At 40.4% G+C, this 23,152-nt stretch overlaps 1 protein-coding gene across 3 annotated transcripts; it reads right to left on the bottom strand.

Annotated features, from left to right (window-relative positions):
• Positions 1-5,423: 5,423 nt before the first annotated feature.
• LOC135495210 (G protein-activated inward rectifier potassium channel 3-like) lies at positions 5,424-23,092 on the bottom strand. 3 transcript variants are annotated; one of them, XM_064783683.1, is made up of 5 exons: positions 22,993-23,092; positions 21,200-21,254; positions 20,805-20,865; positions 7,997-9,520; positions 5,424-7,497 (listed from the first exon to the last, which is right to left on the bottom strand). In XM_064783683.1, the coding sequence occupies exon 4, from the start codon at positions 9,451-9,453 to the stop codon at positions 8,005-8,007; it is 1,449 nt and encodes a 482-aa protein (XP_064639753.1). In that variant the 5' UTR covers positions 9,454-9,520; positions 20,805-20,865; positions 21,200-21,254; positions 22,993-23,092; the 3' UTR covers positions 5,424-7,497; positions 7,997-8,004. The 3 variants fall into 3 exon arrangements, with proteins under 3 accessions (XP_064639753.1, XP_064639756.1, XP_064639752.1); XM_064783686.1 differs by lacking the exons at positions 20,805-20,865; positions 21,200-21,254; positions 22,993-23,092 and adding an exon at positions 16,085-16,393; XM_064783682.1 differs by lacking the exons at positions 20,805-20,865; positions 21,200-21,254; positions 22,993-23,092 and adding an exon at positions 11,621-11,789.
• Positions 23,093-23,152: the final 60 nt, after the last annotated feature.

The raw sequence follows: 23,152 nt of genomic DNA, 5'->3' as shown, positions 1-23,152 counted from the left end.
AAAAAATCGAAACACCTCGCTCACAAGCACGGTGTTCACTGACTACTAAGCGAGGACTCTAAAAGACAAGTTTAAAACATATTGCGTGCATCAAAGTTGGAATTTCGGACTCCGGCAAGATGACGAAGCAAGGCAACAGAGAAACGGTTTGATAAGCACACTTCTGTACTATGGTGTTTCCAAACTCCCTCACTCACACCTTTAATGGGGTGTCTTTCTAATGGACGCCAGTCCACGCAGGTCAACTGATGATCAACGCAGACTTCCAGAAGTACGTATATAGTCCATAAACAATAGGCCTAAACTGGTCTCACCACAAGGCCGAGCCGCGGCGGTGCGGGACAGGGTCTGGTACGAAACTCTTTGCTCTAGCCTCCACCGTCCAATGAATTTGGGAGAGTATCGGATGACGTAGGAGACGTTACACAGGTGCATCTGGTCAGTGTAGTGTCCCGGCGTCACTCGAAGCTCAGAGGGGCAGGAGCGAGTCCTTTGCCCAGGCAGTGTGAATAGGATATTGTGAGACGAGAAAAACGTGTCCGGGAAACAAAATATGCTGTTGCAATATTTTACTCGACAGTCATTGGTTTCTGTCGCCATGCAGGTATTATATTCCTTCATCGAACAAAAGATAGGATTGTCCTCTGTCTCATACTGGTGCAGACGCATCCCAGTTTCATGTCAGGACAAGAGAATGCCCAGTACACCTGTATCTCTACTTGTGTAACCTTCCCCGTCAATCTCTTAACAATTTGGGAAGTACAAACAGCGGTAACGACAACCCGTCACGATGAAGACGTGTTGATCACGTGTTAAAAGTGTCGTACAACAGAAACAAGTCTTGCCTGTATATGTTCAATATTAACCTCCGAGGGCGTATTTGCTGAAGTGAATGTTGTACGACACTTCATTTAAAGGTTGGTTGCGAGAGTTCAAAAAGGAAATGCAATGCTGCCTTTAAAAGGAGTTTGGTACACTTGATACATTTGCATTTGCTGTTTTCCGACTCAAACGAAGTCGCAGCCATGGTGAGACAGGTTCTTTTCTGTCTGCTTCAATGTCCCATTCGGCATGCAGGTTTTGATTTTCACATGGTTGTGACTGAGCAGTGGATATTGGTGTGCGTCATCTCAGCGATTTAGGACGATGTGTTGCTTTGGCAAAATATGATGGGTGTTGTCGAATATTCACCATACGCCCTTTCAAAATGAGGATCCGTGAAGAGAACACGTACATATCGTAGTCTAGTCCTGACCAATCCTTAACTCGCTCATCACCTACGTGTCCGATAGCCTCAATATGTTTGCCAAAAAAAAGTCTTCATTTGATAGCTTAGTTGCGACGATTGCCCTTGAATTGCATACGAAGAGGTTCTAAATAAAGATTATTTGCCTCTCACTCTGTAATCACCGCTATGTTTCACCACGTAGATAGTATGATGCGAAGACCGGATATCTATTTCGAAAAACTGATAATTGACAAATCTTTCGCGGAGCAGACTGATTTATGGAGTGCGCACTGCACGTCCTTCGTGGGCTGTACCATTCTCTGTATCCTCTGTCAGGGGTGTACAACAATAAGCCTGTCCAAGGAGAGCAGTGATAAGTATCTTTGTCAAATGAGTAAAAGAGAGGCGACCTGCATGGAACGCGATGAATTCCAGTATAAAAGGGGAGAATACGTCTTTCAAAAGGTAAAATTGATAATCGAAATATATAACGCCAGCATCTAGACAATGCTCCTTGGCTTTGATCGAAAATGGGTAACAAAAATGACTTCATTACCTTGGGACTTCTCAGCATGTTACATTCCTTTGCAGAGAGACGACACCTGTCTGGAGAACTTAGAACTAAACGTCTAAAGACATCTGATTGTACTTGTCTTTACTACCATATTCAAAACCTTCCATATAGGCGGTGGGGACAATTGAAACTATCATCGTATGTTCAATGACTATAAACTCATATTATTTGGTGCCCGTACTTTTATATGCAAGATGCAAGGAGACACATATCCAGTTGCCAACCAATGTTCTGTGTTTTTAAAGTTTGTGGACTCCGGCATTTCGACCCCAACTTAACGCCCCATGGCTTCAAATCTGCCGTGAAAGTGGACGTATTGTTTTGTCGCAAGAAAGTGAAAATCCCTTTCAATGGTTGTTGTTCTCTTTCTCTTTATTAGCGACACTTTCGGCACAGATACAGGTACCGATTATCCCTGCAAGCCACCTTCATTCCTCCCGTCAAGCTCGGACGCCGCGATCATTGGATGCATGATAAAGATGGTGGTAAAATCTTGGTGTTTAAGGTTCCTTCGGTCTCTCGAGAAACGACACTCTTAGTCTACGAGCTACACAAGACAGACCATGTCTACCGGGCCAAGATGCTTAAATACAATTTGTACGAAATGGGGTGCTTCAAGGTGGTAGGAACGGGTAGGTTGTACATGAAACAATTGTTGATATTTTATTGTGAGCACTCTGGAAAACTGCAAATGTCTCTTTTCGACATATCAAGCGGAGAAATAGTTGGCAGAATCTTGCTTCCATCCGACATTGGCAACAATACAGACACGTCCATGGAAAATTATATGGGAAAGTTCATTTTGTGGTTTACTCATTTAGGTAAGATTTCGACAACGGCAAAAATATGTGATGGTATCTTACTGCCACAAAACCGACCTTTACTAGTTGAACTAAATTGTACAGAAATATATCTATGGGTCAGTCCAAAATTAGGCATACATTTCGGTGTTGACGGTGATTTCTATCAGTATAAACAGACAAGAGAGGGATTCGTGTTGTTCCATTATCGCAGACGACAGCGGTACGAAGCCTCGCGAGAATCCACACGCGTGCCATCATCAATTATCTCCATGAGTATCCGGGCTTGTTTTCACCACGTCCTGCTTGTGTTCCTCTTCTACCCAGGGCCGCAGTTGATGGGTTATAGAATGCACTGCAAGCCCAGCAGACCACTTGTTCGTAATAAACCCGTAACCGCGAAACTTATCAAGTCTAATATCAACACGTTAGAAATCCGCATGGAGGAGAAACAATACCTTCGAATTATCGATGACGGCACGTTGATCTACTTCATGACGACCGCTAGATACTCATACGAGTCGGTTGAATGGAAAAAAGCGTATATCTATAGCATAGTTGCCAATTAATTTCGACAATAAAGAACCAACATAGATTTGGCTCATTCTCAAAATTTCCTGAACAGTGAGGAAACTGAGTTAACGCTTCCGTATGTTGGCCACAGACAATGTCACAAGGCCAATAAACGGTTTTGACGCCCAGTCAAGGCATGGCACACAAAGACTCTCTGATGCTGTGATACCCCTTGAAGAATAAATCCTCCATACAAGCAAACACACGGATGAAGAATAAGAACATGATACGATGGCGAATGCCTCAATGCAAACTTGGTCTTCATATTGCCATGTGATTGTGACAATGTCCACTGCACGGAACCGCCCAGAGAATCTCTCTTTGACTCGGCAGTAATTATATCTTTTAATGACGCTGTCCTCCTCCAGATGTTGGAAAGACTTGCTTAATTTTCAGTGGTGAGTAATCTTATTTCTTCAATGAAATGACAGAGACAGGGGTTGTTTTTATCACATTATCACTTGAAATATAACTGATTTACGCGTACGAAGACAAGGAAAATAAGGACCTTTATCGCTGTGTCTCCTGTCTCCAAGTACAATGGCAAATGGCGTAATAACGATTTTTGATTCCCTCTGGTCCTCGGCGGCAATCGAACAAAATGTACTTTTCAGAAGAAATGATGGTTTACACTTACAATCTTGGGCCTTCCGACAGTCGGCATAAACCCTTTAGTGATTATTACTCCGCCTTGGTCGACATTGCCAACGAATGTATCCCCAGATTGAGACCGTACTCAAGCTGAAAATGGCCTCATCAACAATGGAATAATGCTGACAGTTTGATAACTGGTTGAAAATGCTCCCGAGGTCAGTATGTAATTTCAGATTTTGACATAGCACTTTCCCTGCCCCATGCTCAGTACAGGGACGTTGTGCCATTGTCTCTTGTCGGCGACACGGTGGAGCTGACCGGCCAGATTCGGTCTGATCTCTGTTTCACCTTGTCAACGGAGGTGCTGCCAGACCCATATCTCTCTCGTTCTGATTGTCTCCCCTTGCCAGCAACACTTTGGAGCTGGAAGGCCGGATTCGGTCTAGTAGTTACTGTCTCATCTCTGTCCCACCTTGTCGGTGACAGGATGAAGCAGCTAGTTCCTGTTTGGTCTGCTTGTGACTGTCTCCTCTCTCAAACCATGTCGACGTGCGGTAGAGCTGCCAGGTCCGATTCGGTCTGGTTGTAACTGGCCAGATTCTGTTTGTTGTGACGGTCTCATCTGTCTAACACTGACGGCGACACAGTGGCGCTGGTAGGCCCAATTTGGTCTGGCAGCGATTGTCTCGCTTTGTCAGCGATACAGTGGATGCAGGCTCGATTCGGTCTGGTTCTGACAGTCACATCTGTCTCACCTTGTCGGTGACACGGTGGAGCTGCCTGACCCAGTTCGGACTGGCTGTGACCGTCTCCTGTCTTTTACCCCTTTGGCAATGATGGGGCTGCCAGGCCTGATGTGGTCTGATTGTGTCTGTCTCACCTCTTTCACCTTGTCGCGAGACCGTTGGCAGAAACCTTTAAAGTGAATGTTACTGCGTCGTAATCGTTGGTACAGTCCCTACTTTGCCGATGAATGTGTACCAAGATTGAGGTATAACTGACATGGATGTTGTTGTGAATGCTGCAGTTGTCAGTATGTAATAGAAGAGTGTGAACAGTCACCTCTACAGCTTTGTGGGATGATGGTGCCTGGACGACTGCAATCAGTACGGACACATTTTGTCATTGTCTCTTGTCGGCGACCGGGTGGAGCCAACAGGCCTAATTCGGTCTGGTTGTGACCGTCTCACCTCTGTCAGTTTCGCCTTGCAGCTGCAAGGCTGATTTCTGTCTCATCGTGACTGTCCTGGTGCAATCAGGTGCAGCCAGTTCCGATCGATCTGCTTGTGATTGACTCATCTCTCTCATTATTTTGTCAATTAACTTGATGGAGCTACCAGGCCAAATGTGGTCTTGCTGTGTCCTTGCCCATTTGACAACACGGTGGAGACACCAGGCCCATTTCAGTCTGGTTGTGACTGGTAGGCCAGATTCTCTTTTGTTGTGACTGTCTCTGTCTCTCATACACTAACAGCGACACAGTGGGGCTGTCTGGCCCGATGTGATATTCTTGTGTCTGTCTCAACCTTTTGGCAACAAGGTGACGCTGCCAGCTAGGCCCCATTGGTCTGGTTGTGACCGCCTCACCATGTGGCAAAACGATGGAGCTGGGTGTCTCCATTATATAGTGTACAAAGCAACTCAGAACAACACATCTTTTTAGAAATGAAAACTTTATTTACATATTTTATCATTCCCTATTATTTACATACATGTTTACAATACCTTATACACTTAAGATGATGAAAGAAAGACACAGCCTTCAATGTTCTACCACTACACAGTAGACCATATTGCAGATGTGTAAAATATCATTTTTGTTAATAAAATTCAAAGTCTCTGATTCATTCAAAAAATACTAGAAAACTTCTCAACCACATGGCATCATGATAAAAGAATAATTATCCAGAAACCTGCTAATCAGTAATGTAATGCATGATTTGATTGGCGTGTACAGATAACCAAGAAACCAAGTAAATTTACACCTTGGCATGCAGAAATAGAAATCCTACCAGATTTTCAAAGTTTAAATAACCGTTTGTCTTCCTGTTGATACATTGCGATAAAACATCTAGTGTTTTGTTGAACTGCCAAGACCATGATATAAAATCAGTATTTCAACAAGACAAAACTGCAAATGATACCATGATCAATCATAAAACTCATTAAAACATTTTATTTTAAATAATCGCGAGTGCTCCTATTGCACAGTGATTTAGGGATACAAGAACTCTCTTTCCATTCATCTAGACATCAACTTCTGACTTTCTGTCTGAGTTGCCTTAAAAAAACTAAAGGACTGATGGGGACTACATGTAGATGAGCAAACAGCCGAGAGTGAAATCACCCTTTCAAGGCTGAGAAAATTACATTGAAAATGTCACCTCGAAATGTATCTGTCGTATTGAGGGGTCAAGCATATCTATAGCTAACAGCAATACAAACTTTCCCTGGCCAATATGGGCAGAATACTGTGATATTCTATGGAATGGTTGGACAATTAGAAGAAAACCAATGGTGCATAGATATAACTTTATACATCCTTCCGAAATGTGCACAAATTTCATACAATCAAATAAGTGAAGTATTGTATTGTAAAGGCACACAAAGAAATGAGATCAAATGCTATTGACCTGACCATAGAATGGAAATCTCTCACAATGATTAGGAAAACATCATGCCTATTCTAAAACCTCTGACCAGAAACCTTGAGGCACTGATCCGAAATAAAACATGTATTAGGCATTTACATAGAGGGTCAAACAGGGCCGAGGCACCCTCACAAGAAAAGTCTTAATGCGATATAATGAACACTTCTGTGAAATTGAAAAAATACTGATGGTTATTAAACAGTGTGCATAATGTTTTATTGTACAACAATCACAGACAACTTACAGAATCACAAGTATGAGTGAAAATGGAAGTAAATGAAATATTTGTGGGTTGCTGTCCCAATCTGGGTGAAATGGTTGCAGTGCTATATTACGGGTAAACAGGAAAAGGACATTTATGTTGAACACTCATGAGTTATAGAGTTGACAACAAATATGGTGCTCAACTAATAGGTCTTTCCAGCAGCTAAGCTCCTGCAGATCAACTTTTATCAGGGCAGACCTTGTCCCAAATATTGATATCTGAACAAAACTACAGCAGGTTCAATACAAAGAGGTGAAAAGTGTCCTAACAGCCACATGTATATCTGCCAGGTCTCCCAGAAGAAACCGAATAGCTGCAAGAAGGTTCAGTTAGTCTTTTGTCTGATAGATGACACCACTTGCGTGTAGGCATCCCAAGGTTCTATCCCAATGCCATCTTGAATCTTTTTCAAAATAATTTCAGAATATCCATGATTAAAGCATTTCTATACCTTGAGGATTATAGAATAAACATTAAAATATTAATCAATAAAATAACTGCAATATTATTGTTTAAAAGGCAGTTAATTGTCGTCAATCATTCCCAATGGATTTTATCAGTGTTTTCAACTTTATTATCTTGTTATGTGACCTACGCAAGTGAACACTGTAGACATGAGAAAAAATGCAAGTCCAATACATTCCCAATGTACGAAACTGCAGTGATCCGCAAGCAATCCAAGGTCTGGCAGTTAGTCCTAGCGCTGATCATAGGTGGCACCACTTGTTTGACCGAAATCCTGAGCATTGTCATATCTCCTTGATTTTGGTTTGTTGAGCAAATCTGGTGCTGAAGAATCCGCCTAGACCATTCTGAAAGGAAGACAATGCAATATATGTTACGGTATACTGTTACTCTTTAGATTAGATATATTTTATCCTTGTGTACGGCACTTGACCTTCTTGATTTATTAACAGGTATCAATGACTCACTTGTTCAAGCACACGTCAGATTTGGTTATCTACCTTGCATTATGATACATGTAACTGTGATGGGTCGGTTCTTAACGCGAGGTGAAAAGTTACTTCAAAGAAAAGAGGATTACATCTTGGTTACACTTGCACTTCACCATAGATTAACAATAACAAAACAACAGAGAAATCCATCAGAACCTATCTGGATTCCTTGGGGTGCAGCGCTATATCGAGTAACACTTTCTGACTTCAGGTAGAACCTTGTAAAGTGGTTTCCCCAACTGTTTGTTTCGGCACAACACTGTTTTTTTGTTCGGGGATGAAAACAAGTGAAATGGAAAAGCAATGAAGTGGCTTCTTTTCACCTAAATTTACGTGTGTACAGGGCGATACCTACCACGTGTGTCATGTGACCTGCTTAGCATCTTTCTCCTTCTCTTCCTCATTGTCAGCATCGCCCTTAGCGCCCATCTTCCTCTGCTGCACACGATCGGAGTCGTTGATACCAATATTGGCCTGAGTGGCGCCGTTACGCTTCAACACATACGGACTCTTCTGCCCTGGTCGAGAAGCTATCGATGACGAATCATCATCCATCACGACCGTTTCACCCTCCACAAAATGATCGCCCTCGAGTTCCAGCTCTTTTGCCGAACACTGTGGCATATCCACTTGCTTTGCTGAGTGAAATCGGGAATAGTCTATTTGATACTCGCCATTTTCTTTCTGGAATGTGACCAATCGTTCAAAGCGATGACCCCAGAGGATCTCCCCAGGGAGATACGAGCTTCTAGCCTGGGTGGTCATCCCAGTCGACTCTACAATACCCTCTAGAATTACGATCACCTCAAATTGTTCCCTTTGGAAGTCCTCCATGGACATCTCATAGAAGGGACTCTCGTCTGTAATTCTGTGCTCCACAATAACAGGCCAAACCAAGAACAGGCGGTCACGCCCCTCGTTGAACCCGAAGTCGACATCTACCTGTTCCAAAGGTAGGACCTCACCTTCTCGTGTGATTTTCTTCCGTATCAATACCCCTCTGGTGTGAGCCTCAATGATATGAGACTTCCTCATGTCACCGACACGGAATAAAAGGCACATGACACCGTCACGTTTACATACGACGGCATTCTTGCTAAACATCAAGGTCTCGGCACGTTTCTTTGGTCGTGAAAGCTTTGCAAAGACGAGGCCAGTCATCAAGGCTTGGATGATGACACCACAGCACGACTGCATCATCATGACCAGGATTGCCTCCGGGCAGTTCGGCGTTGTATGACGTGAGCCGTAACCAATCGTATGTTGCGTCTCAATAGAGAATAACAATGCAGTCGTAAAATCAAATACGTCATTTACGCACGGTTCCCAGTTCGGTTTGCCAGCGTTCTCAAAGTCTCCATGTGAGAAACATATAAGCCACCAGATCATAGCAAAGATCAGCCAGCTCAGAATGAAAGCTGCAATAAACAGTAACAAGTTCCATCTCCACTTGATATCAACAAGAGTCGTGAAGATATCCGCGAGGTATCGTCTCTTACGTTTTTTAATGTTTGAATGTGAGATATTCACCTCACCATTCTTGTAAACTAAGCGCCTACGCATTCGTTTCGAATACTGTCGATCACGGTGATGAAGTGGTCCGTTTGGAGACATAACAGGGTAGTTGGCAAACTCGTTGAAAGAGTCCTCTGACCCGAACCCTTGGGTAGACCCCTGTGACATGAGTTCAAGTTTGGAGCCCTGACTCGACTTGAGGGTCCCTGACATCAGATTGGGGGTACCGGTGCTGGCACGGGCAGTTCTGCAGTCGCCAACTCTAATGGGATGGTGAAAGACTGGGAACCATGGCATGCGCCCGGAGATAGACTCGTACTTGCTTTTGGAAGTAATGGTGGCGGCTCAGTCTTAACGGGGTAATCTGCAAGTAAAGAAGGTAAGGAAACAGGAATGAAAATGACCTCAATCACTGTCAAAATCAACTGACTTAGATGTCGAAGATGCTAGCATAGACCTTGCACTTGGAACACAAACATCTTCTTCTGCATAAGTTCTTGTCTGGAAGAGCGATTCTCAATGACATTGTCAGGACCTGAGCTGTTGTTGCATGCTACTGAGCTGGACCCCAAATTCAGTTCATTCAATTCAAACAGGTCTTGTGACTCCATCCTGAGCCATCTGAAACGCAAATACATGAAAAAGAAGTTTTGGATCTCAATTATGAAAGTTGCTCCAAGCAAGATGTATCCTGGGTTGAGTAGTCACTGATTAGAAAGGCAATCAAAAGATGAAGAGCAGGTCTGGCACTACTAATCAGTGATTCATTAGCTCTGACGTTGGTTAGGTGCAATCATGAGCATATGTTTCCACAGGAATGTAACCATATTGAAGATAATATCAATAAATCGTAAGGTAAAGTGTGAAAGTTATCACTAGACCAAGTTTCAGCTTGGCATACCTGGAAATATTTGCGGTCATCTCTTCCAGGGTTTCATGAAATTTCAACTATTGCGTACATTAACTAGTGTTTGGCAACACAGTAACAGTAATGAGATGATTTTTTGGCCATCAATTTTCGCTATTACATATATGTGTAACTTGTTTTGCCAAATCATTTTACTCATTTCAATACACCACGAACCCACCAAAGAATTAGGTCGAAATCTGACAAGTACTGGAATGATATCTGGAGAATAATATCCAAGCATATTGAAATGAAGTTTATGTCACATAATTGCCTCAAAATGTCAGGGTTTATGGACGTGCCTTTAATTGATTATTTCATTTTTTTGTAGGAAATGTCATCAACCACACCCAACTGCATGGTGACAGGTCTGACAGATCTGATGACCAGGAAAATAATGACAAATCACAGAAAAACTGTATTTGAGCACCTAGAATGATGATTATCTTCTTTGTGTCTTCAGTCAATCCTGATATATTGGAATTGAGATGAAGATCTATGACTCGTACAACACCAATAAGCGAATCTAATTTCATGCATGTGAAGCCCATTTTACATTTGTAGGCAACTTGTGAATCTCATCCTCACTAACAAGACAGAAATGACACCTTAGGAAACCTCCAAGACCATGTTGAGAGCTTTGACTTCACCCCAGAATAAAAATTTTGATTTTCACTGCCTACTTTCCAATGATAGATCGACCCTATGCACGTCCTGATATGAATATTCCATGTACGACTATGCCGGCTGACCTGGCGGATTGTAAAGTTCAGTCTGTCCTGGGTATTATCTGCCAGGCCAGGGGTTAAATCCCTTGGTTTGAAGACCCAGATGGCCTTAGCATGAACCCCCATACTATTCCTTTGGCTTGATGAACGACTCCGGGCTTGTGGGAACAGACAATGACTGGCATTGAAAAGTTTGTGTTCTGTTTTTCTACCAGTACCAGAACATGCAATTCTACCACCAAATCTAATGAAAGTGCTCTTTAAAGTGACCCACAACCCATCAGTGTCATATCAAACCCACCTGTCTGTCACTGAATGCATCCAAAATCACATCCACTAAAAAATTTCCTGGACACTTTTGTAGTTGAGGAGAAGCATGCACTGTTGGAAATGTCCTGTGTCAGTGTGAAGTCAAGAGGCGTTTGGTAAATGTCTTTAAAAACTTTACACAGTCAAGTTCACATGAATAAGCAGATTATGCCTTCAAGTTGTTTGCAATATGTTTACGGCTATGTCCCCCTGTACACACATAGTCTTAGGCCTATCTAAGTAAAAATACCATGCCCAAGTTTCAACAGCCTATCGAAACAGTTCAGGTTTTTGGTCAGCTGAGGGTGTCATGGTGCTACAGGTTCATCACAATTCCCCCATACAACTGTGCCGTAGAAAGGCACTACTCGGCCAGCTTTGAGCTCAGCAGTTTGGAACAGGTCTAAACCAATGGTACCTTAGTTAGCATGTTGGAACCAGTGATTCAAAGTAGGCCTTAAAACAAATGGTACCTTGGTGGTAGGTCTAAAAAAGATTGTATTTCTGACAATCTGCTTACCCAAGTTTCCATTTCAGCTTCTCTCTTGATAAAATCCCCACAATCGCCACAATCCTACAGGACACAAATTCTCCGCAGATGAACTAAGCATTTAAGAGATCATGCCTGGTGATCATATGATACAAAGTGGCTTTTATGACCTCTCAAGTATAGGCCTGCATGCATATGAACGTAAATCAATGCCTTCATGAACTGAAGTAGGCCTATTATAATCATTTCATGAAAGTAGGCCAGCAGGATTATTGTTGTCAAATCATGACAGGGAAATGCAAACCTGTCTTTCCTGTCAAAGGCCGATCTGGCCTGGATACTTCAATTTTCAATGGAAGATACTGTGATGAGGTCCTTGTTTAAAACAAGCCAATTCAAAGATTGCATGCATATGGTTGAGTATTTTTTCTGACCGCCCTGTATGTAGAGCACCGACATTCCAGTTTGCATGAAGCTCTTTGAGGATTAGATGAAATGATTTATTAGTAACCTATCTTACTTGGATAACCAATTTGTAATGTAACACATAGCTGCGAGACTGTTATGTTCTGTTTTCAACAGTCGAGCTCAAGCACCTTTTTTTAAGAGAACTGGATGGTAAATACGAGGGGAAAGCAACTGGCTTTCTTTGGAAGGGAACATAAACACCAGTGACGACTGCCTCCCCTCTTCTGCTGATTACGACCATGAGCTAATCGTCATGTTGGAGAAGCTTGTCAATAAAATAACAGCAATATCCCTGATCATGTTTGAATGAAACTCAACTCAAAGGTCTACACAAGTATCATGCAATCCCCCGACCCCCCACTCCACGACTAAGGTGAGCAAACAGGAATGACCCAATCATCTAGTTGATATCATCATCATCTTTTTACTGGTAGCATTGATTTTTGTCTCAATCCCCATTTGTCTCAATCCTGTAGGGCTCGATGGACATAATGAGAATGACAGAGGTCAAGCAGATGTTACAGCACGCAAATGAAGAACACAAAATCATTACCTAATAGGTACAAAGGAGCAGATAAACACAAAATGGTATATATAGGACAGTGTCAATAGCAACTACAGGTTCACATTTCCTGGACACTAGAGACAATCAATAATCACTTTTTTCATGAAGAGTCCCTTTGATAGGATAGGAGCAACTAGAGAAGGGCGGGTCCTGATTACCAGAAAATTGAAAGGTATTCTAGAACAGGAGCAAATTGGCCAACTTTTGACATAGCAAACATTTCCTGCAAATCATCAGACTTCTTCTGATGAAATGGCTTCAGAAGCCATGAAACGTCAAGATTGGTTAAAAGATACTGCTTTCTGCAAAGATTAATCAAATACTTCACATTGATTGTTGAACAGATGGACATCAGAAAACCAAAAATAACATGACAAGTCCAAGGATGGGCAGAGCATAATAATAGATGGTCATAACTGACACCACCAGGCTATAACTTACCGGGTAGCCTAATTTGGGCATCCTAGCTACCAAACATGACAGCCACTCTCTATATCAGCAATATCAATGTCCCTGCGTAGCAATAAATCACCGACCCTGATTTGATTGAGCGTGACGTAAGAGGGTCATATTTGATAGGAAATCGAATAATCAAATGAAAAGTGTGGCACCTTCCCAGGGGTATAATACAACGAGAAATAATGTGATTACTTTAATACTTGTGTACTTCCAATTCATCATGAGTTGATGTCTCACTTGGGAACCATGCAGTTAACTGGCAGTAGGACCCCCTGTATGTGGCTACAAAATGTCACTGAAAATATGTTTTCATGCTAAATTTTTCCTCAAAGAATGGCAAATAAGACTAAGAGAGACTTTAAAACATGTTTTGGACAACTAGCGAGAAGAGTTATAATGTTTTTAAAAGTGCACCTCACTTTATCAACTTTTCAAATTGGTAATATTATAAATAGAAACCTAATCATAATTGGCTCATTATTTGACTACATGTAATAGGTTTTCTGACACAAGAATAGCTGACAATATTTGTTTCAGAAAACATATTATCGAAGTCAATGAATGCATAATTCAGAATAATAAAACATCTAATGACCAGAATAGAAAACTACCCGTTGACAAATAACCAAACAACATAAGTTATGCAATTATATCCACACTGTATAGAATATCATGATTAATAAGTAAAATAATAAGTCGGTTTTGTGTGGCAGTTATGTCAGAATGTCTATTATGAGAATAAGAGAATTCATCTGTTGCAAACGCTATTTTCTAACCTCTGTAGGGTTTTTTTTCTCGATTAGAGTAAAGTTGTCCTATATCTCACGTGTGCACAGTTTCTGCATTGTCTTCATCCTGGGTGAGAGTGAAATTGACATCATGGTGAGGTGGTCCAACCTCAGACATGTCAACCTTAGATAGCATCTATATCAGGACATTTCCAACTGTTATTTCAACACATTACAGAACAATGTGATATCAGACGATAGGGTGTGATTAATGCAAGTATCAATTCGTTTCTTGTACCCCCCCCCCCCCCCTCCTCAAGGGTAGTTAAGCTATCACCACTAATCTTTGCCGATGCTTGAGTAGTATTTATTTTTCCTTTAGTGAAAATTTGGCGAAGCTGGAAAGAATAAGGATGCTAATGTGTCGATGTCTTGTCGAACATACAGCCTTACCCAGTAAAATTAGTCCGGTTACTTTATATGATGGTGATAACTGATATATTGTTGATGGTGATGTCTTGACGAAAGAAAAAGTAGCATTGGTGAAAAAAGGGTGATGCTTGAGCCTTAAGATGTCGTTGAAGGGTGATAAGGTGTCGTACCCTTGAGGAGGGGGGGTACAAGACACGAATTGATACTTGCATAAGTGAATCTGAAATTAATTGTCTCAAGTCTGATTGTCACTGATTTGCAATCTTCTATGTCATTACTGCCACTGATCAGCTTGACATTTGAAAACTGACTGGTTCATCCATTCTTGTTTTGTCATGTAAGCAGGAAATAAGGGTGTGACTTTCGTTTCACAACTGTACTGATCCCTAATAGTCATACCGGACAGCAGAAGTTATTTGGAAATGTTATATACTTATGCACTAGAGAACACAAGTTCAAACAAAACAGTGGACAGAAAAGAATAATCGCATATGTTGACATGGCAGTGACATGGCTGAAGCACAGATGAATAGGCTGTTTTGAATAGGCTGAAGTATCGAATTCTTGATTGTGATTTATCAGCAAAGTGTCGCCTTTTGCTTGATGTTTCAAAGGTACATTATATCATTAATACAAAGTTACAGATGGCACCAGCACCTTTGTTGTGGAGTGACCTACTGATTTGATAGGATCATGCACTCACTATTCAAGCAGAATTGATCTGCTCTTGTTGTCAGCGTCGAGTTCAAAGAAGAAATAGGCTGAGAAAATCTCCATTCTTAACTGACCTGACTGAAGGATTCAGTGCCATTGTTTACTGAAATGATAAATGCCTCTTTATTTCCTCCATTACACGGCCAAGGAGGGACTGGCAGTGAATTGTCAAGTCAAGGAAAACATCAATTGAAACAGCACATATTGACGCCCAGAGTGATATCAACCACACCATTCGTGAGCAGATCAATTTGATATGTTGAGGCCATTGACAAATAAAGACTGATTGGGAAAATATTGCAAGTGGAATATGGATCTAGAAATGATGTTTTCTTTTCACAAGATTTGATATGCAGACAGATTTAATATTTCCTGCGGTATTGGGAACTTGTTTCTCTCAAATAGATATGAGGCATCATATCGTCCCTATTCCTGAGATTCATCACAGCTGTTGTCAATGTCATGACTGAGAAGCGATAGCCAATGTAGAGAATATCAAGCCACAGAAGATACATGTAGTATACATGTATTGCCAAGTATCAAGAGCCTTGATATTGGCTATTACATAGTGTTTTCATAGCAAGTGGAAAATAAAGCCATAGATAATGGAAGATATAAGTAGCACATTGCCAAGTATTACACTACAGTCTTGATATTGCCTATACAAACCTGGCAAGCCTAATTATACCTAAACCTGAGTGAAGAAATCAAACCACAGGCCTACGTACATATTACCAAAGTATAAGAACTACATAGACTTTCTCCTGGACCTGGTTTTCTAATAGACCCAGGCCAAAACACAGGAAATCGCTATCGGGTGGCAACATGTCTCACCCAGATTAGCCATCCCGAACCTCATGGTCTACATGTATACTCCCTTTAAACGTTGCCGGGTAAATCTTAAATTTTGATGAGATGCTAAAACCTTGGTGGTCGGGATTTGGATACATGTAGCAGGTTAAGCTTACCAATGCATAAGGCTGGTGCACTATGAGGATCTTCACCTGTCCCTAGGTCAGGGGTGGAAAAAAGCCGGCCGAGAAACATGCAGATCCTCATTCTGATGTAAATGAGCACACTAAAGTTTGTAAATTTCAAAGAGGAGAAGTAGAGAATAAAAATACATACTTGCGTCATGATATCAACTATCCTCTTGAGTTTAAATACAAATGTATGTTAGAATGTTGCAATAGGAATCCATAAAAATATATCACAATCCTTACGACAACACTATACTTCCCACTTAATACTAAGAGGGTATCCCATATTGTGTATTTTGTCTCTATTAACTAAGAAAACCTCTATTTCCTCGAACTGTTTGACTAAGGTAGCAGATCCGCTACTGATACACACAGCGAAGCATCCTCGTCGAGCGCCGATTCATCACTGAGTCAGAGATCGTAATGTGAGTGTATCTAACCCAACGGGACCAGCACCGTCTGGGTACTTTGTCAAGGAAAGCAGGCCGTGGGTTACACACAATAGACAAGTCCGATTATGAGGATGTGTGTCATAAAGGTTTCTCACGGTTCTGTTCCATTCAATAGATACAACTTCACTCGTCAACATTTCTTAAATTTCCATTACTGATTTTATTCCGCTGGTTACATTTGATAGTTGAAACATCAATAAGAGATTTCTTTCATCCATTTGATTGATTTACAATGATTCCCTGACATCTGGTAATTGGTTTCATGGCGTTAAGCTTTAATAATTGATTCAATTTACAGCTGTCAAGTGTTTTATCATGGGTGCAAAAGAGCACCAGCATAACTGATCTGGGGTGCCTCTTTAACGAGAACTCAGAGCTACATACATAGTTCTTATAACTGCATATATCCATGTGATGCAGACTTTATGGGTACAATACAAGAGGGTCATTTGGTCACCCTGTTGCAGACATCATCAGATGCAAACAAATCCAGATTCATGACACTTGACCTAGTTTACCAAAAGTGGGACAAATTGACCTAGTTTTAGCCTGCAACTTTTTACTGAAAGCTCTATCAAAATGGTCAGGTAACAACAGACAAGCTTCAAAGCCTTTGTTATATACAACAGACTGTGGTTCAACTCAGTAAAAGATGCAGCAGGGAAGGTCAAGTTACCGCAAGTATCACTGAAAAGCTCAGCAATTCAGCTGTCTGGTCTCTACAGAATTTTCTGAGTTCATATGACCTTAAATTAGACTCTCGCTCAAACCTACTTCTAACAAAGCAAGACTCTCAATGTTTCATTTTCATATCAACAACAGTATTGACTCCGTCCCCTCGGCACTCCGAAAATCAACAAACATTGTATTCATGACTTTTATTGATCAGTGTGGAAAGAAGGCGTCCTCAAGGACCATTTGACTCTGACGGATTATAAATCACAAGGACATACAATCAAACTTGAGCAGCAAACCATGTACTATTTCAGCAGCATAAGACCTTCTGGGAGTCTTTTAGGGCTGTTGGTTGGTGACACAGGACTTCCATTTACATCTTGCTTTTCTTGGTTCAGTTCCAAAGATAGCCGTGGCAGGCATCTTAGCAATCGTCTGGAACAGTTACAGATGAACTGTAAGAATAATACTCTGTGCATTATAGAGCCAGAACTGATTTGAGAGAAATTTCGTTACACTTTTGGTCATACTGTTAACTCTGTTAACCACACTGGTGCTTTTCCTTTGCGCAGGTGTTAGCCTTGGTTAATGGTACATCGGCTGCTCTGGGATGCAGATCAACGCACTAGCAGCCCCTGCTAACTTGTAGGCTTCGTTCTATCCATAGTTAACCAAGCCCCTGCTAACTTGTAGGCTTTGTTCTATCCATAGTTAACCAAGCCCCTGCTAACTTGTAGGCTTTGTTCTATCCATAGTTAACCAAGCCCCTGCTAACTTGTAGGCTTTGTTCTACCCATAGTTAACCAAGCCCCTGCTAACTTGTAGGCTTTGTTCTATCCATAGTTAACCTTATAATAAGGAAAGCCGAAATTCGCGAAAGACCTTGCGCTGTCTCTTTAAACCTGAATGTGAGGGGATATGCCTCGAGACACAAAGTCTGCAGAATGGATGCACTATTCCTTCTGACGAGAACATTCAGTCAGACCCCCTTCAATATTAGTCTTAGAGTATAACCGGCCTAAAAGTTGGTTACTCTAAGATTTAGTGTACGACAACAGACTTTCTTTCAGCAAGATATGATAGTCTAGCTGTTCTACCACAGGGACGCTATATTTATTGATAGAAAGCTCATGATCAATTTAGATTATTTGAACATTTCTGTCTGCTTCCCTCAGTAAATACACTCAATGTAAAAGCAATATTTCGTAGGAAATGATGTGATGGGCACATGAAAGTCCATTAGTATACATTAGCTGTGAGTGTGATCACACTGAAGCATAACTCCAGCACTTTGAAACAATGACTAATAATTTATTGCACAGAAATTGAGAAGCCAAAAAAAGGAGAAATATGAAGGTTATTTATTCTCTAGTACTCTAGTCTCAATTTCATGTGCTTTATTGTAGATGTATATTCACCCAACAAAAACCTGCTCAGCAGCCTGTCTGTGCAGTATTCACAAGAGGAGATGGAGTTTACAGTTTTTCATGCATGCCCAGAGCTGGGAGGAATGAGTGTCCCAAGACATCTAATGAGCTCTTTAGCACAATTGTGCCTCAAGCAGCCCACCACCCAGGAGACCAAAGCAAGCTGTCAGATTTTGATAGAAAAGACACTGAGACCTTTTCGAACCGAGGCAGTTTACAAGTACAACCTCAAATTTTAATCATCAGACGCCACCTGTGGCGAACAGAAAAACAGTTTGAATAGAGGGCAATATCAAAAAGTGATCGATTGATCAGCAGGATGCCTTTGAGGCTCGACATTTCAAAAGGCCGACTCTGTCCAGTCCTTTCTTTCTCTGACTTTTAGGTCTAAGGAATTAACACTGCACTGGCAGGTCTCAGCACTACAGTTGAAGCTACAACGGGTCTCAACCTCCTCAGGCATTATGTAACAATCCACCAAATTTTATTTCGAGACCTAAAAATGTCATTTAAGTTGACGCTCAGCTCCCAACTCAATATCAATACTTTTTTTCTATGAGCAGAAACGGATCAGATCACTTGTTTCACTAAAATCATGCGAGCATAAACAACAGTGACACAGGAATTGAAAGAGAATCGATAAATGCAATATATTCACCAATATTCCCCGGGAATCACAAGCGAGACAACAAAATTATTACATTTCACAATAAATCAGAAGTTGAACATGAAAGTAATACATATTGATATTACAAACAGCTGAGACCCAACAACCCTAAAAAGGACCCAAATAGACGACAAGATACTTCGATCATTTGGCTCTAACGATGAGAATGGGTGTGGGCGTGAATCGGAGACGAATTAGATATTTGATGTCCGGGTAGGAGTGAGGCACCTGTGATAACCAGAAAATTACAGGCCGTGCAATCTATCAAGAGTCTTTTGTTTGTAAATGATTGAATGACTTCCAGTTCAGCGGATAATACCCCGAGGATGAACTTCATTTAGATCAAATCAATGTTGATAATCGTTTTTCTGTAAAGACTGTAAAGAAATTTCCGTCGCAAAGCGACAGAAAAGTACTGTCACGTCGTCATGTTCTATTCTAATCAACAAGGGCTCAATATGCCATCAGTGGATATTTGATATCAACGATTTTAGACGACTGTCATAGACCGGTTAACGCCCGTATAATATGAATTCACTAACTTACCAAACATGCAACAGGGCTCAATATGAAATCCTGATCAGCGTTTTTGCATCCTTTTCAAAAGAATATGTCATTTTTGATTTATGCAACCTGCAACAGGGCTCAATATGAAATCTTGTTCAGTGTTTTTGCATCCTTTCCAAAAGAATACGTCATTTTTGATTTACGCAACCAAGTACAAATGGTACAAAAAGCACAACAGAATAACGAGGGAGGAGTAGTGAAGATCTTCATAAAGTACAACTGACAGCATCATGCATCTCATAAATTCTGTAAGAAAACAGCTGACATCCTGCACGGAAATTCAGCTAATTAACTCAACATGAATGATTTCGTCTTTCCAGCCGAGTTAATATTCAGTTCATAAAAGTCAATCGAGAAGAAGAAGCAAGGTGTTTATCGGCATAAAGTGATAAACTGACTTTAAATTCTGGCTTCATTTGCAGCTGCAAAGTCTTATTCACGCGTTGAGAATTCCACTGCGCATATCCAGTGATAAAATATCTCTATTTGATCCAGACTGACGTATATTGCAATAAATCTTTTATATAGACAGTCCAATTTAAAGGATATTATTCTTTGCCTACTTTTCCATTCCTGACATCACCTGAGCACAAAAGTTACAGGGGAAGTCATCTTGACATGATCATCGTTGATCACCTACACTTATTCAGTGAAATTTTCCTTTCAAATTATTTGAAGGTTGATACAAACCCCTCTGCCTTGCCTTTAAAAAATGCCACTGAGTTCCGTGTTTACGTTTGTGTGACCTTGAATCAGTTGGAAATGGCAATTACCTATGATACTGTGTGATGAGAATTTATCAGAACTATTTGCATTCACAAAATTCATAATGAACAAGAAAACCTAATGGAAAATTCTGATTCTTCTAAGGTTTATATCATGGAATTGAAAGTTAGCACGGCATAATTTGATCGGCAGATCTATGTACAAGAGTTAGAAACATAACACATATTTCAAATAGGAATTGTGCTGTATGGTAGCAACAACCATGACAAAAGAAACACAATCATATTCAATCACAGAAAGGTAACATTTTTCATACCTTAATTGGAAAGGACAATATAAAAGATTTAAACTTACCAGAGAAAGGTCAACCTTTTTGGTTGAAAAACAGCACAATCACCAATGCTATGCTAGTAAACTGAAGTAAAAGAAGAGAAAATTATAAAACTGTATGCATTTCAATGCAGCAATAAAACTAAGCATCTTTCTGAGCTAGCCAAATTGTTACACCAATCCTAATATGCAAGGTAAATAAAGGAGGACAACAAAAGTAAATGAGAATATCCTATATCCAAAAAGCGGAAATATTTCCATACAATGTCAACGTGATACTGTAAATGGCAAAGCAGTATTAGTCGCAGTATCACCATACACATGATTTCATAAACAGCTGTGCAAAAATGTATTATGAATATTTAATGGTATGCATTCATCCCAGTCTTACAATACAAATTACAATCAACAATGCTTACCAAGTGAGATACTTGTTGGGCCAGGCTTGCAGTGCTCCAGGGAAACACTTCAAAGCTGAAGTAACAAGGATATTGATTCAGTACAAGTATCATTTCACAATGAATACAACTGGGTTCCTGCACGAATTGTATTGTACCATCTGGGAAACATACAAGTGTAGTAGAGTACAGTGAAACCTCAGTACAGCCAAAATTAATTATAGACCTAAACCAATACACAAGAGTAAATTCCTAAAATTTTATAGTTGAACTAGAAAGATTATTACAATGAGATGACAATACATTATACAATTACAACCCCTAAAGTGGGTGACCCATAAGAGAATGGATAATTTTCCACATTTCTTCAAAAAGGTTATCTTCAGGATTAATAGTTACTTAATCTTCTGTTTCGAAAACAACAATAGTTTTAATAGTAGATTTAGAAGAAGAAAAAAAACTGTTTCAAAGGCAATTTTCAATTAAATGAACTGAACATATGTTTTGCTTTTTCTTGCACAACTTCAAAGACTGCTAAACTTAGAAGTTTGATGTCTTACATAGTGTTATCAGGATGTAAAGATCATCCTTAAAAATGAATGGGTTGAAACAACCCAATATCAAACAAAGTGAAAACATTGAGAATGAGATGCAAAAAAGACCGAGGCAAATCCAAATATATGTAAGATGGTAACCCACTTACCACAAAATTAACCAACACACGCACACTAGGATTGTGCAAATAGGAGCTGGTATATCAAGGGAAATGGGATTCTGACTTTAAACAGTTTGTTATATCACCATGTGTGTATTCACAAGTACATTTAAACGTTCCGATACTGACGCACAATACACACTTCAAGACCCATGGCATGTTGCAACACAGACAACTCGCTATCTAAAATTTGGCAACAAAAAATCAATAGATGTGTGGGAAACTAGGCTGACAAGTGTTAAATAATTGGGCAAGGCTGTGAATAATGCAAAACTCATCACATGCATGAACATCTGCATTTTTTCGTGTCTGTCATGTACATTTATCGTGCACCTCAAGTACATCTGAAGTAGTATCTATTATCATCTGGAACCAGCAATATACAGTAGACTCATGTAATATCTGGCAATAGGCTTTGTGTTTGTGCTTGTGAGGATGCATGGGGCTGTAGCAGAAGGTACAGATGAATACCCCCTCTAATTTACAACTGCTAAAATGACTACTGATGATAATCATCATCTAATATTGATAATACTCCAAAAAGTAAATAACTAAACTTGATTATCAGAAGAAGCTTGGAAGTCAGTCAGATGGCAGAATCCAGCAACTAAGATTAGATGATTGATATTAATTTTGTCAAGTAGGCCCAACATTAGATGGTGTAGCCTATGCCGCTATGCGACTCTTGAAAACTTCATATATTGATTTTTTAATGTTAAAACAAAATATTTATATATCCTGTAATTGTAAACCCGATGTCATGATGTCAGTGATTTGCCTCTTGACTCAGTCATGAGCTTTGTCCGAGCTAACTCCACAAAACACTTTTATAAACAGCACAGCCACAAGTGACATCTCTTGGCAAAGTCATGAGGCAAATAACTGATATCGGGCTTACAATTACAGGCAATGGCATTATAGCAGGTGACGACGAATGCGCCAATTGAAGGGTAGAGCTAATTTCTAGGGATTTTTTTGTGAAACACCCTGTGCTGTGGTGGTCAGTTTTCCAGATTTTCCCATTTCCTTTCTTTTTTCATGTCAAATAACAAAAAGCAAACGTACTAAAACCAGCAAAACTAGTAAAGGATATAAATACCTTCCTTCAGCCATGAAAACTAGTAGAATAGCGCTTTAGTTTAGCAGAAAAATAACTTTTATTCACTACAAAAAAGTTTTCTCAACACTTTCCTTTGGGGTCAGAGGTCATGGAGAGTGATTTCTTTCATCCTCGATGTACACATTGAGGGATGTCGGAG

The sequence above is a fragment of the Lineus longissimus genome, chromosome 1, assembly GCF_910592395.1.
Source record: "Lineus longissimus chromosome 1, tnLinLong1.2, whole genome shotgun sequence".
Taxonomy (NCBI): Eukaryota; Metazoa; Nemertea; class Pilidiophora; order Heteronemertea; family Lineidae; genus Lineus; species Lineus longissimus.
This window is presented reverse-complemented; position numbering and strand designations above follow the sequence as displayed.

Bases quoted from the DNA above. Each gene is read 5' to 3' on its own strand.
- LOC135495210 (XM_064783683.1), bottom strand. From the start codon at position 9,453: ATGCCATGGTTCCCAGTCTTTCACCATCCCATTAGAGTTGGCGACTGC.